The sequence below is a fragment of the Aethalodelphis obliquidens genome, unplaced genomic scaffold (assembly GCF_003676395.1).
Source record: "Aethalodelphis obliquidens isolate GAN/ISIS:26980383/991018 unplaced genomic scaffold, ASM367639v1 scaffold9, whole genome shotgun sequence".
Taxonomy (NCBI): Eukaryota; Metazoa; Chordata; class Mammalia; order Artiodactyla; family Delphinidae; genus Aethalodelphis; species Aethalodelphis obliquidens.
Window position 1 is genome coordinate 24,574,002 of NW_020837953.1, and position 18,106 is coordinate 24,592,107.

The 18,106-nt window shown below is 38.7% G+C and overlaps 1 protein-coding gene across 8 annotated transcripts in view; it reads left to right on the forward strand.

Annotated features, from left to right (window-relative positions):
* Positions 1–18,106, forward strand: part of KIAA0319L (KIAA0319 like) — a 112,545-nt gene that overhangs the window by 61,529 nt on the left and 32,910 nt on the right. For 7 of the 8 annotated variants that reach the window (XR_003433323.1, XM_027109132.1, XM_027109133.1 and 4 more), the window contains exons 4-9: positions 6,405–6,648; positions 9,546–9,647; positions 11,964–12,061; positions 14,968–15,055; positions 15,528–15,620; positions 17,677–17,809. Coding sequence is in view for 7 of the 8 variants with exons in the window: in XM_027109132.1 (XP_026964933.1) it covers positions 6,405–6,648; positions 9,546–9,647; positions 11,964–12,061; positions 14,968–15,055; positions 15,528–15,620; positions 17,677–17,809 (758 nt within the window). In the remaining variant the exon portion in view is untranslated. The remainder of the gene's footprint in view (positions 1–6,404; positions 6,649–9,545; positions 9,648–11,963; positions 12,062–14,967; positions 15,056–15,527; positions 15,621–17,676; positions 17,810–18,106) is intronic. The other variant, XM_027109135.1, reaches the window with a different exon arrangement.

Below are 18,106 nucleotides of genomic sequence, written 5' to 3' on the forward strand. Positions count from 1 at the left end.
TAATGGTATACTACTCGGTAATAACAAGGAGTGAACTATTGATATACTGATATGAATCTTAAAAATGTTATGTTGAGTGAAAGCAGCCAGAAACAAAAATAGTTTGTATATGATTCGTTTTATATGAAGTACAAAAAATGCCCAAACTAACTAATGGTGACAGAAAACAAATCAGTGGTTGTCTGGGCCTGGGGCTGGAGGCAGGAATTTACTGCAAAGGGGCATGAACCAACTGTTTTTTTTAATATAGTTGACATACAGTATTATGTTAGTTTTGGGTGTATTACATAGTGATTTGACATTTGCGTGCTTTATGAAATGATATGTTTAGTGACAGACTGTCCCCATACAAAGTTATTACAATAGTATTGATCATATTCCTTATGCTTTATATTACATCCCCATGGCTTATTTATTTTATAACTGGAGGTTTGTACCTCTTGATCCCTTTCACCCTTTTCACCCCCACCCCTCAACCCACTTCCCTCTGGCAACCATATGTTTGTTCTCTGTATCTGTCTTTGTTTTGTTTGTTTATCTGTTTGTTTTTTAGATTCCACATATAAATGAGGTCACATGATACTTACCTTTCTCTGTCTGACGTATTTCACTTAGTGTAATACCCTCTAGATGTATCCATGTTATCACAAATGGCAAGATGTCATTTTTTATGGCCGAGTAATATTTCGTTGTATATATAATACCACTTCTTCATTCATTCATTCATCTATCAATGGACATTTAGGTTGCTATCATAACTTGGCTGTTGTAAGGAATGCTGCTGTGAACATTGGTGTGCATATGTCTTTTCAAATTAGTGGGTTTTTTTTAACATCTTTATTGGAATATAATTGCTTTACAATGTTGTGTTAGTTGTTGCTGTATAACAAAGTGAATCAGCTATATGTATACATATATCCCCATATCTCCTCCCTCTTGCGTCTCCCTCCCACCCTCCCTATCCCACCCCTCTAGGTGGACACAAAGCATGGAGCTGATCTCCCTGTGCTATGCGGCTGCTTCCCACTAGCTATCTATTTTACATTTGGTAGTGTATACATGTCCATGCCACTCTCTCACTTCGTCCCAGCTTACCCTTTCCCCTCCCCGTGTCCTCAAGTCCGTTCTCTACGTCTGCATCTTTATTCCTGTCCTGCACCTAGGTTCTTCAGAACCTTTTTTTTTTTTTTCAGATTCTATATGTATGTGTTAGCATTCGGTATTTGTTTTTCTCTTTCTGACTTACTTCACTCTGTATGACAGTCTCTAGGTCCATCCACCTCACTACAAATAACTCAATTTCGTTTCTTTTTATGGCTGAGTAATATTCCATTGTATATATGTGCCACATCTTCTTTATCTTTTCATCTGTCGTTGGATACTTAGGTTGCTTCCATGTCCTGGCTATTGTAAATAGAGCTGCAGTGAACATTGTGGTACATGACTCTTTTTGAATTATGGTTTTCTCAGGGTATATGCCCAGTAGTGGGATTGCTGGGTCGTATGGTAGTTCTGTTTTTAGTTTTTTAAGGAACCTCCGTACTGTTCTCCATAGTGGCTGTATCGATTTACATTCCCACCAAGAGTGCAAGAGGGTTCCCTTTTCTCCATACCCTCTCCAGCATTTATTATTTGTAGATTTTTTGATGATGGCCATTCTGACCGGTGTGAGGTGATACCTCATTGTAGTTTTGATCTGCATTTCTCTAATGATTAATGATGTTGAGCATCCTTTCATGTGTTTGTTGGCACAAATTAGTGTTTTAATTTTCTTTGGGTAAATACACAGAAATGAAATTCCTGGATTATATGGCAGTTCTATTTTCAATTTTTTGAGGAACCTCCATACTGGTTTTCATAGTGGCTGCACCAATTTACAATTCCACCAACAGTGCACAAAGATTCTCTTTTCTCCACATCCTCACCAACACCTGCTATTTGTTGTCTTTTTGATGATAGCCATTCTGACAGTTGTGAGGTGGTATCTCATTGCAGTTTGATTTGCATTTCTCTGATGATTAGTGATGTTGAGCCTCTTTTCATGTGTCTGTTGGCCATCTGTATGTCTTTTTTGGAAAAAATGTCTATTCATGTCCTCTGTACATTTTTTTTTTTTTTTTTTTTTTGGGGTACGCGGGCCTCTCCCTGTCGTGGCCTCTCCCGCCGCAGAGCACAGGCTCCGGACGCGCAGGCTCAGCGACCATGGCTCACGGGCCCAGCTGCTCCATGGCATGTGGTATCCTCCCGGACCGGGGCACGAACCCACGTCCCCTACATCGGCAGGCGGACCCCCAACCACTGCGCCACCAGGGAAGCCCCCTGTACGCTTTTTAATTGGATTTTTTTTCTATATTGAGTTGTATGAGTTCTTTGTATATTTTGGGTAGTAAACCCCTTATCAGAGATATCATTTGCAAATATTTTCTACCATTCAGTAGGCTGCCTTTTCATTTTGTTGATAGTTTCCTTTACTGTGCAAAAGCTTTTTAGTTTGATGTCGTCCTATTTGTTTATTTTTGCTTTTGTTTCCCTTGCCTGCGGAGACATATCCAAAAAAAAAATCAATATTAATATTATGTTAAGACTGATGTCAATATATACACTACCATGTGTAAAATAGATAGCTATTGGAACCTGCTGTATAGCACAGAGAGCTCAGCTCAGTGCTCTGTGGTGACCTAGATGAGTGGGATGAGGGGGTGGGAGGGAAGTCCAAGAGGGAGGATATATATATATATATCTGATTCACTTTGTTATACAGCAGAAACTTACACAACATTGTAAACCAACTATACCCCAATTAAAAAAAAAAAAAAAAAGACTGAGGTCAGATAGCTGACTGCCTGTGTTTTCTTCAGGGAGTTTTATGGTTTCAGGTATTACATTTAAGTCTTTAATCCATTTTGAGTTTAATTTTATATGTGGTGTGATTAAGTAGTCCAGTTTCATTCTTTTGTGTTTAGCTGTCCAGTTCTCCCAACACCATTTATTGAAAAGGCTGTCTTTTCCCCATTGTATATTCTTGCCTCCTTTGTTGTAGATTAATTGATCATATAAGCATGGGCTTTTTTCTGGGCTCTCTGTTCTGTTTCATTGATCTGTGTATCTGTTTTTGCACCAGTACCATATTGTTTTGATTATTGTAGCTTTGTGGTATAGTTTTAAGTCAGGGAGCATGATACCTCCAGCTTTGTTCTTCTTTCTCAAAATTGCTTTGGCTATCCAGGGTCTTTGTGTTTCTGTACAAATACTAGAATTATTTGTTCTAGTTCTATGAAAAATGAATGTTTTTTGTTTTGTTCTGTTTTGATAAGGATTGCATTGAATCTGTAGATTGTTCTGGGTAGTATGGTTATTTTAACAATATTAATTCTTCCAGTCCATGAGCATGGGATATCTTTACATTTGTTTGTCATCTTCAGTTTCTTTCATCAATGTCTTTTTTTTTTTTTTTTTGGCCACACCATGCTGCATGTCGGATCTTAGTTGCCTGATCAGGGATCGAACCCACGCCCCCTACACTGGAAGTGCAGAATCTTAACCACTGAATCACCAGGGAATTCCTATCAATGTCTTTTTTTTATCCTCATAATATTTATTTATGTATTTATTTATTATTGAGGTATAGTTGATGTACAGTATTGTATAAATTTCAGGTGATTCACAATTTTTAAAGGTTATACTCCATTTATAGTTATTATAAAATATTGACTATATTCCCTGTGTTGTACAATATATCCTTGTAGCTTATTTATTTTATACATAGAATACATAGAATTTTGAACCTCTTTATCCCCTACCCCTATCTTGCTCCTCCCCCATTCCCTCTCCCCACTGGTAACCACTAGTTTGTTCTCTATATCTATGAGACTTTATTTTTTGTTATATTCACTAGTTTGTTTTATTTTTTAGATTCCACATAAACTTATAAGTGATATCATACAATATTTGCCTTTCTCTGTCTGACTTATTTCACTTAGCATAATACCCTCCAAGTCTGTCCATGTTGTTGCAGATGGCAAAATTTCATTCTTTTTTATGGCTGAGTAGTATTCCATTGTATATATATACCGCATCTTCTTTATCTGTTCATCTGTTGATGGACGCTTAGGTTGCTTCCATGTCTTGGCCATTGTAAATAATGCTGCATTGAACATTTCAAATTTGTTTTTGTTTTTATGGATATATACCCAGGAGTGGAATTGCTGGGTATGGAAATTCTATTTTTAGTTCTTTGAGAAACCTCCATACTGTTTTATACAGTGGTAGCCCCAGTTTACCTTCCCACCAACAGTGTATGAGGGCTCCCTTTTCTCTTTCATCAATGTCTTACAGTTTTCAGAGTATAAGTCTTTTACTTCTTTGGTTATATTTATTCCTAGGTATTACATTATTTTTGATGCAGTTGTAAATGAGATTGTTTCCTTAATTTATCTTTCTGATAGATCATTATGAGTGTATAGAAATGCACCAGATTTCTCTATATTAATTTTGAATCCTGCAACTTTACTGAATTCATTTATTAGTTTTAATAGTTTTTTGGTAGCATCTTTAGGATTTTCTATGTATAGTGTCATATCATCTGCAAACAGTGACAGTTTTACTTCTTTTCCAGTTTGGATTCCTTTGATTTCCTTTTGTTGTCAGATTGCTGTGGCTAGGACTTCCAGTGCTATGTTGAATAAAAGTAGTGTGAGTGGGCACCCTTGTCTTTTGTTGAGTATGATGTTGGCTGTGGGTTTGTTATATATGGCCTTTATTATGTTGAGGCATGTTCTGTCTATAGCCAGTTTTAGAGAGTTTTTGTCATAAATGGATGTTGAATTTTTGTCAGAAGCTTTTTCTGCATCTATTGAGAGATCATATGATTTTTAGTCTTCAGTTTGTTAATGTGGTATATCACATTGATTGGTTTGTGGATATTGAATCATCTTTGCATTGTGGGATAAATCCCACTTGCTCGTGGTGTATGATCCTTTTCATGTAATGTTGAATTTGGTACGCTAGTACTTTGTTGAGAATTTTTGCATCTATGTTCATCAGTGATATTGGTCTGTAATTTTCTTTTTTTGTGTGGTGGCTTTGTCTGTTTTTGGTATCAGGGTGACACTGGCCTTCTAGAATGAGTTCAAAAGTGTTCCTTTCTCTTCAATTTTTGGGAATATTTTGAGAAGGATACATGTTACTTCTTCTTTAAATGTTTTGTAGAATTCACCTGTGAAACTGTCTGGTCCTGGACTTTTGTTCACTGGGAGTTTTTTAAATTACTGATTTAATAATTTCATTACTGGAAATTAGTCTATGGCATGAACCAATTTTTGTGACTGATAGAAATATTCTCTCTCGATTGTGTTTACGTGGGTGTATACACTTGTCAAAACTCATTGACCTATACACTTTAAATGTGTGCAGTTTATTTTGTGTATTATACTTCAATTAGTTGATTTAAAAAAATCCATACAACCACCCTGTTTAACCACTCATCATTTCTCATTTGGATGAATGCAGTAACCTCCTAAAGGGTATTCCTGCTGTTGTCTCACTCCTTCAAACCCATACACTGTGCAACAACCTGAATGATTCATTTAAAACAAAAACCTGACCTACCTTGTCACTTCCCTGTATATAACCCTTTAATTGTCATCATCACCTGGCTTCTTAAAGTAGCATCTAATGTCTTCTTTAGTCTGACCCCTCACTGTCTTCCCAGCTCATCTTCTATTACTCCCTTCCTCTCACTTTGCTTATGACTCATTTCCCAACACTAGCCATGTTAATCTCATTTCTTGTGCTTATACTCATCTCTCCCCTCAGCCTCTTCCCTAGTTTACCCTTTAAAATGCATCTCAGGACTCTCCACCTCCAGAAGGTCTTTATTTACTTATTTAAACTATCCTTCTTCACATGCTTCCTCTCTCCAAGAAAGAGAAGTACTCCGATTATGTTTCTTTGGTTCAGTCATGGCTCTTATAGGTATATTTACCATTTTGGCTTATTACGTTTCTAGTCCTTTCTTCCCCACTAGATTGTGTGCTTGTTGAGCACAGTGATTATGTTTTAATTATATTTTGGATCCACAGGCCTGTTTTATAATAGTTGCTTAATACATATTTGTAAAAAGATTGAATATAAATATTAAGTAAGAAAAGAAGGTAAAAGTATACATAGTGTAATTATTACTACTTTGTTTTGAGCAAAACTCTTCGCATAGAAAAAAAATACTGGGAAGATTTATATCAACATTTTAACACCACTTTGGGTGATAAGATTAGTTTCTTTAATATTTTTGACAGTTTTGCATTTTTCAAAAAAAAATTTAACATGCAGTTATTTCATGAGACATGACCTAAAAAAACTGGCTGTATAACTTTTGCCTATTCAAATGAATTTTTGCATTTCTCTAGGTCCACAACACAGATACAATTTCTAATCCCTTAACCACAGATCTGACTGCGAAGATTCCTGGTTGGTCAAATGTATCAGTTCAACCTGAGGCATCAGAGGACCCGGGTGCTACTCCTAGCATTCAGCAAGTAACAATCCCTGGGAAAATCCTGATTGCTACCCCTCTGCCAGTGGCTCCTTCCTACAGTTATGCCACCCCTACCCCTCAGGCCTCTTTCCAGAGCACCTCAGCACCATACCCAGGTGAGGCCCTTTTCTTCTTGTCCTTGGAGATAGGATGGGGAAATAGAGATTTTGATCAAAGCGTTCCCTGTTCGTGGAAAGAAAGGAGGGAGGCATGACTTTTAAATACTGTAGGTTAAAAAAATAATAATCCTGTTAATGTCCCTGTAATCATAGGACTTGGTCTCTCAATCCTTTTTTCAATAAGCTCCGGCCTATGGGTATTTTGAGGCTCTTTCCAGAGCCAAATTCCACTGTACCTAGATTCAATTAAGTAATGTTCAAGGAGCCAAGCAAGCAGAGGCCACTGGGAAGAAAGAGTCGGATCTGTATAACTGTTTGCCTTCTGAATGGGTGGTTGTGGGTCAGATATTTGTGTCTGTGATTTCGATAGCATCTTTATTTTTATTTTTTAAATGTTTATTTATTTATTTATTTAGGCCGTGCCATGTGGCTTATGGGATCTTAGTTCCTTGGCCAGGGATCAAACTGGGGCCACAGCAATGAAAGCACCGAGTCCTAACCACTGGACTGCCAGGGAATTCTGCATCTTTATTTTTTTTATTATTATTATTTTTTGCATTTTTATTTTTAAAGCAACTCATAGGAAGGAGATTTATACAGAGTGTTGCCTTAACAACAAGTCTGCTTCATAAGTTCTGTTCTAAGGTATTAGGAGGAAATGCTTAATCAAGGGAACTAAGTTGATCTTTATCCCCTGAAAAAGTCAACAGGGTGAAGCAAAGCCAGTGAAAACGAATTTTTGCCAATTTTTAATTTCCTAAGGTTTCCTTCAGTGGTAATATAACATAAAATTTTAGTGTTTCAGTCCTGAGGCACTAAAGTAATTTTTGTATTCAGGCAGAATGGTTGTAATTTTTGGTGTAATTGTGAAAGTTTTGGGCTGCGCTGTATATATATAATTTTTTAAAATAAATTTATTTATTTATTTTTGGCTGTGTTGGGTCTTTGTTGCTGCATGCGGGCTTTCTCTAGTTGCGGTGAGCGGGGGCTACTCTTCATTGTGGTGCGCGGGCTTCTCATTGCAGTGGCTTCTCGTTGAAGAGCACAGGCTCTAGGCACACAGGCTTCAGTAGTTGTGGCACGCAGGCTCAGTTGTTGTGGCTCGCGGGCTCTAGAGCTCAGGCTCAGTAGTTGTGGTGCACGGGCTTAGTTGCTCCGTGGCATGTGGGATCTTCCCGGACCAGGGCTCAAACCCGTGTCCCCTGCATTGGCAGGCGGATTCTTGACCACTGCGCCACCAGGGAAGCCCTGCGCTGTATTTTTGACCATTATACTTTCTCTAAGTATAGTGATTTCCTTCTTTCTTTCTTTTCTTTTTTTTGAAAGTTACTGCAGCAATTCTTATTCCACCTGCTGGAGTGTCTAAATGCTGAAGCTTCCATAATGGATGGTTTCATTTCTCCCCAAGTGCAGTGTTCCCAAGCAGACAGATAAATCTCAAATTTCTTATTTGTCTAGGAAACCCTTTTCACCTTCCAGTCTTGGAATATGGGTGAACCAGCCAGTTGTTTGCTTTAAGCTCTCTAGTTCCTAGGTCTCATACCAAGTGAACAATTATTGTTAGAGAAATAAGATTTATATAATCAGTGGTTCTCAACAGCCTGTAAACATTTTTCGTTGTTACAACCGTGGAGGAGGGGTGCTACTGACATCTAGTGGGTAGAGACTAGGGATACTACTAAACATCTTAGAGTGCACAGGAAAATCTCCCCCCATCCCAACCCCAACACGCACAAAGAATTGGTCCAAAATGTCGTGGTGCAGAGAATTGGTCCAAAGAATTGGTTGTGCCATAGTTGAGAAGCTTTGACATGTATGGAATAGCTGGTGAAAAGCAGAAATATAGTATCTAGCTATTAGCTGATGGATGTTCCAAAAATGCTAAAGTAGTTCAGGAAGTAGATCACTTCGAACTGAAATGGTCTGGGAAGATTTTTTGGAGAGAAGCCTGGCTTTTAAGCTAGAAACAAAGTACTGTATTTATAATAAAGTAAGCACACACCCCAATTGAAGAAAAAAGCTTTAGCAAAGTCCCCAAGAGTAGACTTCTATGGAGCACAAGAGGGAAAATGAGTAAAACTAGAGGCAGAATCAGGTGGAAGGGTGAGATGATGTGATCAGATGATGATGGATCTCTGATGCCAGGTTAGGAATTTGGACTGAAACATGGTGTGGGAGTGGGGGTCTTAAGTAGGAGACTATCATGGTGGGTGAGTATTTTAGAAAAATTCATGGTGATGGGTGTTTTAGGGAGACAGAATGGATTAGAATGGGGAGAGCTAGCAGAGGGAAGACCAGTTAAGATCCTTGGAATTATCTAAGTCTATGGCTGTATCAATTGAAATGGAAAGAAAATTAAGGCTGGCCTTGCGGCCAACACTTGCCTTTTCCTCTAGGAACTTTATATATATATTTTATTAGAAAGTTATGTATCAGCATAAAGATGATCCTTGAAACAGAGTTGAACTCTGTTTATTGAATTCTGTGGAAAGTACTATATAAAGAGGGCTTAGGGAAAGATCATAGTTAAAATACAGTGGAGAAAAACTCAGAGAGAAAGGAAGAAAGTGGAATAATATGGTGTCATGATAACCATGAGTTTTAAGATGGAGGCAGTCAGCAGTATTAGATACCACAGAGGTGAAGGATGAGGGTTGAGAAACAGCTATTAGATTTGCTAAGAAGCAGTTTGTTGATGACCTCTAGGGATCCTTTTCGGTGGAAAAGTGGGGGCACAGTCACGTTTCAGGGGATTAGAGAGTGGGTAAATAATGAGGAAATGAAGGCAGTAGCTGAATATTGTTTATAGAAGAAATTTGGCCATAAAAGGAAGGAGAGAAATGAGATAGTCTGGATCTAATTTCTTATCTCTTGTGTATTTTCTTCACTTCCAGTTATAAAGGAACTGGTGGTATCTGCTGGAAACAGTGTCCAGATTACCTTGCCTAAGAATGAAGTTCAGTTAAATGCATATGTTCTCCAAGAGCCAGATGCAGGTAAAACATCCACTTATATTTGGTTAATGTTTTAATTCATAATGGAATCTACATACATTTACTGTCTGTAAAAGTCCTATGAGAATAAGATATAGCTTGAACATGCACAAATATTTATGTGATATGAGAGGCAATATAATGTTTGAGATCATGGGCTTTGATGTCAAGGCTGGGTTCAAATCTGAGCTCAGTCAGTCATTAGCTGAATGATTTTAAGCAAATTATTTAACTTCTCTAAGTTTCCATTTCTTTCTCAGTAAAATGAGGATAATAATTCCTACTTCATAAGGTTACTTTAAGAGCAAAATGAAATGGTATAACGTACCTATATACCTCAGTGCCTAGCACATAGCTGATGCTCATTAAATGTAGATTTTATTATGCCCATTTAAAACTGGGACTCAGGTTAACCTGTTTATTTTGGCCAAACAACTAGTAAGTAGCAGATATAGAACTTGTAGAGAAGTTATTCAAGACTACTACTAATATAGATTTGTCATGTAAAAAAAAAGATAAGCCCAATGTAATATACAATATTCAAATTTATAAAATATATAAATTAGGGGATGATTAATTTATTACTTAAGAAAACTTTTGTAATATGCGCATCCTTTTAACCTTTGAAGTACATGTTAATATACCAAAGTTTGACTTATAAACACGTATTCTCTTAAGATTATCTGTGACATGAAGTGAAGCATATGTTGATGTATTTTCTTTTCTAACCCCTATTTGCATATACATTTCTGTGAGTTGATATCACCTTGTATATCAGTATTCCAAAACACATCAGTTCAAAAACAGATTCTTTCAACTCTCCGCTCCCCAGTTTCTTCAGTCTTAATCAGATACATGAGATGGATGGTTTCAAACTTTCAAAGGTTGGGGACGATGAGGCAGGACCAGCTCTGCCTGTTCTTCATTCCTCTCATCTCCTATGGCAGCCCCTGCAGCACCTCTCAGGATCCCTCTAGGGTTCAGAGGCATGATTTGAAAACCACTGCCCTAAATCATTAAAACCATCATTCTGTCTAACAGACCTGTACTCAGTTGTTCCTACCCTTAGGCAAATTCCTGTCTGTAAGGCATAATTCGTCCCCTGAGCTTTTCTGTTCTAAGAGTATTGTCATTTGTTGAAATTTGTGTTGCTAGCCTTAGATGTTATAAAATTGTCAATTCCCAAGCTAGTGTGAGTCTGTTTTCTGTGTGGGGAAAAAAAATTTCTAACTACAGTTCAAGAAATGTCATGTCTTAGCACCAGTCCTACTTCTACTTCTTCTTTCCTGCTCCTCACGTTTCTACAGATACATTTATGAGAGCTGCCTGGGGCTGACAACTGGCCAAAACAAAGCTAGTATTCTCTGGAGGAAGGAAGAGTAATAGATCTTGTATCTCAGGCTTATAAAGTAAAATCTAGTCTTAAGACTGTTTGGAATTAAGTTCTGTGTGTTAACTTTTGAACTCATGAAGTAAGAAAAAGGTGACCATGCTCTGTAAGCATTTGAGACTTCTTTTTTTTTCCCTTTTATTTTTCCCTTTTTGGGTAGTAAATTAAATGAAACCTTCCTACTGAATCCCACCCATTCCTAGCCATAAATGCATCTTGTTCCAAAAAATATTTAAGACAACTTTAACTGGGGAGGGATTCCATTTAGATAACAGGATTCTATCCTCACGCTACCCAGTGATACAGTCTGAGCTACAACTGAGGACCATTTAATGCTTCATTTGATCTTAATTAATTTCAGTGGGGCCTGTTTTAAATGGGCCATCCCCTACCACCTTCTGCAGTGTGTTATTTATTAGCTCAGCAGGAATGAAGTAGCTCTTTTAACTCACCAGGGTGTGATGACCTCAGTGAGACGAGTATTGTTAGCACTCTTTAAAAAGGTATTTTTGAACCATGTTATTTAGAAGTCATTGCTGTTCTTTGTTGCAAAAGAAGTTTTGCAAGAAAATGGCCTTTATTCCCAGTGAGTTCATCCATAGTGGTTTGTAGGGCATGTATTTTCACTGGGATGCCATACCATGAGCAACCTGGTATTTTAGGGGAGGATTGGCCCAAAGCAGCGTGGGTATGGGGCAGGAATGAGCATTGCTGGGAGAGAGTTGGAAGAAGCCCTAAGTATAGTTGAGTCAGCAGAATCCACCTTTTCTTTCAACAGAATGTTTAGTTTCCCTTTGGCTTTGGGGTAAAATCTTGAAAACTAAGGTCTTGTCAAGATTGAGAAAAATTTTGTTATTCACAGGCTATGTGGTTGCCCTCTTTGTGTGTAGGTGTGTGTTTTCATGATTTTTGTAACTGCCCTTCTATAGGAGAAACCTACACCTACGACTGGCAGCTGATTACTCATCCTAAAGACTACAGTGGAGAAATGGAAGGGAAACATTCCCAGATCCTCAAACTATCCAAGGTGAATTTGCTTCCTGTCATTTGCAGGGATGGGGTAGAGGTGCTGACCATTTTCTACCATGTATAATATAGAATTTTCTGTCCACACTTAACTTAGGAACAGTCTTTCAGAAGCGAATCCTCCAAAAGTCTGGCTGGCTGACATCCAGTATTTGTTAGTGTATGATTCTCAAATTTTCATTTATGGTGAGAATATTGTATAAGCATAGTGGTGATAGCTGAAAATACACACTAAACAGCTTTTAAGGGTAACATAAGGATTTTAGAATTTGGGAGATAAGCTAGGTTATTTGTGGCCACATGACTGTGTAAATTGGCTCAGTCTTTTTTTGGGATTCAGTGTAGTTATTAAGAGCCATAAAAATGTTCATATTCTTTGGCCAAGCAATTGCTTTTTCCTTCCTTCCTTCTTTCTTTCTTTCTTCCTTCCTCCCTCCCTGCCGTCCTTCCTTCCTTCCATCCTTCCTTCCTTTCTTTCCTCTCTTTCTTTCAACAACTGTTCATTGTACACTAGTTATGTGGCAGGTATTGGGGATTTACTAGTGAATTAATCATAATATTAACATTTAAGGAAAATACAGTCTAGTAGGTGCTACTGACCAGAAGCAGGTAATTACAACAGGAGTCCACTAGGTCAGTGCATGGGGTATTGAAGCCCTGGGGAGTTAGAGTAGATGTTTTAGAGTTGACCTAGTTGGGTCATGAAAGGTGACTGGCTTACTGGGTAAAGGGTGGAGTGGTAATACCCCAAGCAGAGGAAGCAATATGTCCACTGGGCCAAATAATAGAGAGAAATGTGGGAAAAAGGGAATTTTACGTGGTTCATCCTGACGGGACCCCATGGTATGAGAGGAACAGTGGCACAAGTAAGTTGGAGAGATGCAGGTGCCAGATGGCACAGAGCCTTGTGTGCCAGAGTGAGGCCTTGGGCTCTTATCCAGAGGGAATATGGTGCCTTTGAAAGGTTTTAAGCAGGAGAATGACATGTTCAGATTTTCAGTTTAGAAAGATCACCCTGACTGCAGGTTGGAGGAGATACGACTCAAACTAGGGAGACCAGGGAGGAATCTGTTGAAAAATGTAGGTGTGAGATGATAATAGTCTTGAGTGAAAAAAAAACTAAATAAATAAAATAAAACTTAAAAACCACCTATTGAGCTCTTACCGTGTGTCAGAAACAGTGCGAATTATTTTATGCAGTTATTTCATTTAATCTTCCTAACAACCCCAAGATGTAAATATTAGTATTTGTTTTACAAATGACGAAAATAAAAATTAGAAAAACAAAGTGGTTTGGCCAAAGTGCACAAAGCTATTAAATGGTAGATTTGAACTGGAACTTTCCATCTCTAAGCCCATGCTCTTAACAACTGTGCTATGATGAATGGTTAAAAACTAAGGTGATGACAGTGTGAATGGAGAGAAGTGGGTGGATTTGAGAAATATTATGGAGGTCAACTTGGTGATCAATTAATTGGGTGGAGGTGTTGAGGAAGAGAAGTCCAGGATAATTTTAGCCTTTTGGCTTAGACACTTCATTGGATGTTGGTATCTTTGTGGTGATCTTCACTGAAATGAGGAACATAGATAGAGGAGCAGGTTTGGAAGAGGTTTTCAGATGATTAATCCATGTTGGGACAGAGTGAGTTTGAGGTACCTGTGAAACATTTGAGTGGAGGGATCAATAAGTAGTTGGGGGTAAGGGGCTAGAGATCAGGATGCAAGTCTGGGCTGGAGAGATAAATTTGTACACCAGCGTCAAATAGTTGACAACTGAAGCCATGAATAGATGAAAACATCCAGAGAGGGTGTAGAGTGAAGTAATAAATGGATTGCAGTTGGAATGCTGGGGAACACTGTCATTAAATGTATGGAAGGAAGAGAAGATGGAAGAAAATGAGGAGTAGGCCTAGAAGTGAAAGCCAAGGAAGGAGAGCATTACAAGAAGAAGGAAGTGGTCAAAAATGCTCCATGCATTCAATTAGCGTTTACCCGAAGAAGATAATTCAGAAGAAAGAAAAAAATCATTTTACCTGAAAGGTGTTCACCACAGCATTAGTTATAATAGTAAAATTTTGGAAACAACCCAAATATCCAACAATGTGAAATGCTTATGTGAATCATGTCACATTTATTCATGTACTATTCTGCAGCCATTAAAATGACTATTTAAGAGACTGTTCTAATGGGGAAAGTGTTCATGCTAAGTGAATGGAAGAAAGAATAATAAAAAGTTTGATATATCGTGATTTTAGCTAGGCCCTGAATACCACTGAAATATGAGCTCCCCAAGGGTAGGGACCTTATCTAATTCCTCTCCAAACCCCAGGCCTAGGACAATGACCACATATAATTGATTCCCAATACATGTTTGTTGGACAGATATACTGTTTATAGCTCTTTTTTTGGATGTGGTAAAAGATTAGAAGGAAATAAGAAAAATGTGATTAGTTGGGGTGTTAGGACAATGGGATTGTGGGCGATTTTTTTTAATGTTCATACAGTTAGTGGAAATCAGGAGGGGGAAATATTCAGATATTTGAGAGCTATTTGGTGTTTTTTACAAAATGTTTTTCTTTGCAGAGATGATTGTTTTAATTTCATAACTGTGAAGTAGGATGGTTGGGCCCTTAATGTTCTTCTGAAAAGAAAATGGGAGTACAGAGATGTTGAAATCCCTTCTGTTGTTCCGAGTCAGCTAGTAATAAGATTCACATGAAAAGCTGTGGTTTTTTAGTTTATAATTCATTGTTTCATATCTTCAGCTAGTTTACTTTCTCCATTTTGGAAATGGTGCAAGAAGAGGAGAATTCAAGAAACAACATTGGAAAATTCAGATATATGTGTTATTTTAAATATTATGCTGCTGTTTGTGGTTGTCTAAAAGATCTTCTCTCACTTCTGCAGCTCACTCCAGGCCTGTATGAATTCAAAGTGATTGTAGATGGTCAAAATGCCCACGGGGAAGGCTATGTGAATGTGACAGTGAAACCAGGTATGTTACCCAGCCCTGGCCATGTCTCCACTGCTCCTTCTGCAGGATTCCCAAGGAGATGGAGATTTGATGTTAGGGGTTTTAAATTCTCATTCTTTTTTTGTAATATATTTATGTATTGGGCAATTCCTAGTTCACAAAGCTTGTTTGTTGTCCACCTCTACTCAGCTTGCTTGAAAGCAGGAAGTTGCTGCTGTAGTACTTCTGATGTAGTAGATAGGACATGAGCATTGAAAGAAATTGAAAGAATGCGCAGGGCATGGCCTTAGCAGTCGTCAGGTTTAGAAGAGGCTTTAACACTCCCAGGTGTCTTAGGTTAGAATGACAGCCTGATCTGTGACTTTACCATTTGGTGATGCTCAGCTCTCACTTATGTAATGGAAAATGACTTATGCTCCACCCAGATATGGCCTGCTTCTCCTATAATTTATAAAGACCCTCTTCCAATTTCTTGTGGGTCATGTTCTTGCAGAGCCCCGTAAGAATCGGCCTCCTGTTGCCATTGTGTCACCACAGTTCCAGGAGATCTCTCTGCCAACCACTTCTACAGTCATTGATGGCAGCCGTGAGTACTTGTCTAGGCATGATGTTTTAGAAGAGCCTTCACTGTGTACTGGTAGAAGGTTTGGGGCCAACTATGTCTGCATACTGTTTAGGCCAGTCCTCTTGGCCGTGTTAGGTGAAGACCAACCATCTGAAGCAATTGATTAGGAAGTAAAAACCAGACAGGCCCTGTTTAAAATCCCCATGTGGGGCTTCCCTGGTGGCGCAGTGGTTGAGTGTCCGCCTGCCGATGCAGGGGACACGGGTTCGTGCCCCGGTCTGGGAAGATCCCATATGCCGCAGAGCGGCTAGGCCCACGAACTATGGCCACTGAGCCTGCGCGTCCGGAGCCTGTGCTCTGCAACGGGAGAGGCCACAGCAGTGAGAGGCCCGCGTACCACAAAAAAAAAAAAAAAAATCCCCGTGTGGCCTGTCTGCAGTAATAGTTCTGCTCTGAGATGGTAAGAAAGTAGGATTGTTCATGTGTTTAGCATTATTTTAGTTGAAACTTGCTGGTTTTCAAATTCGCTTGCCTGGAGTTGCCATCCTTAGCTATGGAAACAAAGCTCCTTCCTATCATGACAAGATAAGTAACTGAGAGCCTTGACAAAGAGCTCTCACTCAGCTATCACTGCCTAGCAAGATTCTCGTTAGCCTTCTCCTGGAGAGACTCACAGAATGGAGCACACACCCCTGCCTGGGCCCATTGTTAACATGTCACCCTTCAGAGGAGTGTCACCTGATGGGTGACACGAGACGATTTCTGGGCCTTGGCTCTGTGTGTGCAAGAGGTTTCGGGCCTGTCGCCCTCCAGCATTGGCTTGGTCTCTCTGGAGGCCCGTTAAGGCCCTGTCACCCCTGAGTGTCTTGGCACAACAGGGGCTTGTGGCAGAGGCAGCTGCTGCTTTAGCAGAGGGATCTCTAGCGGGTTAAACCTTTCATGTAGGTGATTCTGGCCAGAAGAGGAGGACAGAAGAGTAGCAGGCCAAGAGGAAGAGGCAGAATAGGAAGAAACACTTGTGAGAATGGCAGAAAGGGTTCACTTAGTACCATTTTATTTTATATTTTTGATTCGATCAAAGTTGAATAATATGTAAAGGTACACAGTGAAAAGAATCACTACCCTCCCGGTCTCCCAACTGTCCAGTTTTCCTCCAGGCAACCAATGGTATTATCTTATGTATCTTTCCAGAGATATTTGATGCGTATTTAAGAAAATACATATACAGTCCTTATGACAACACATTACGTGCACTGTTACATACAGTGCTTGTTTCTATATGTTGGAGAATTTTTCTGAATTATACATGCAGTACTTCTTCATTCTTTTTTTCCTTTAATGATTATATAACCTTCCATGATATGAATATATGATTTCATTGTATGAATATGTACTTGTTTTCAATCTCTATTGATGACCATTTAGATTATTTTTGACTTGCTATTACAAATAACATTATCGTGAATAATCTTGTAAGCATGACATTTAACACAAATATTAAATGTCCTACAGATACACAACACAAGTGCAAGTAGATCTGAAGGATTAAATTCTTAGAAGAGGAATTGCAGGGACAAAGATAAATTTTCCCAAATTGCTCCTTATAGAGGTTGTATCAATTTATGCTTCCACCATGACTTATGAGGGGGCCTCTTTCCCCACACTTTTTACCCACATAATGTGTTGTGAAACTTTGGTGTTTACCAATTTGAGAGGTTAAAAAATGCTATCTCAAGTGTAATTTAAATTTGCATTTCTTTTTTAAGTGAGGTTGAATATCTTTTCATGTGTTTAAGACCTTTTGATTCTCCTTTTTTTATACATATACTTAATACAGTAGCGTTTTAACCAGAGGTTGCCTGTGTTGGAGTCCTTGGAAAACTACGCAGTGGAATATTCATAGAGAGGCAGAATGACCCAATAATCCGAGGGAAGAAACACTCTGGGGAGATAGTCTGTAATTTCATGAAGTTTTCCTAGCCTCAAATCTCTGGGTAGTTGCCCTGGTTTGTATAAACTGGATAAGTGCTAAGACCCAGTGCTCTCATGCTGTAACTGATATTTCTTTATGGTCAAGAAAGCACGGATGATGATAAGATCGTCCAGTACCACTGGGAAGAACTTAAGGGACCTCTGAGAGAAGAGAAGATTTCTGAAGATACGGCCATATTAAAACTAAGTAAGCTCGTCCCTGGGAACTACACTTTCAGGTAAATTTGGATCCTTCAAGTTTACCATAGGCCATTTTTTTCCCCTTATGGGTTTTACATTCTTATAGGAGTCACTCTGACAGATATCAAATTCCCTGTAGAGTTGGCTGATAATATAGCCTTTGGTTCCACTGGTTCTTTGAGCCATGTTGTAACTGTGGTCACAATAGTGATAACTTTTTAGGGCAAAGGTTCTTGCATAATAGATCAGGATCCACACAGCTAATCCTTCTCAGAGCCTTATTTGGCATATATCCAAACCTTTTTTTAGAATTTCTGTCATTAAGTGAAAGGGCC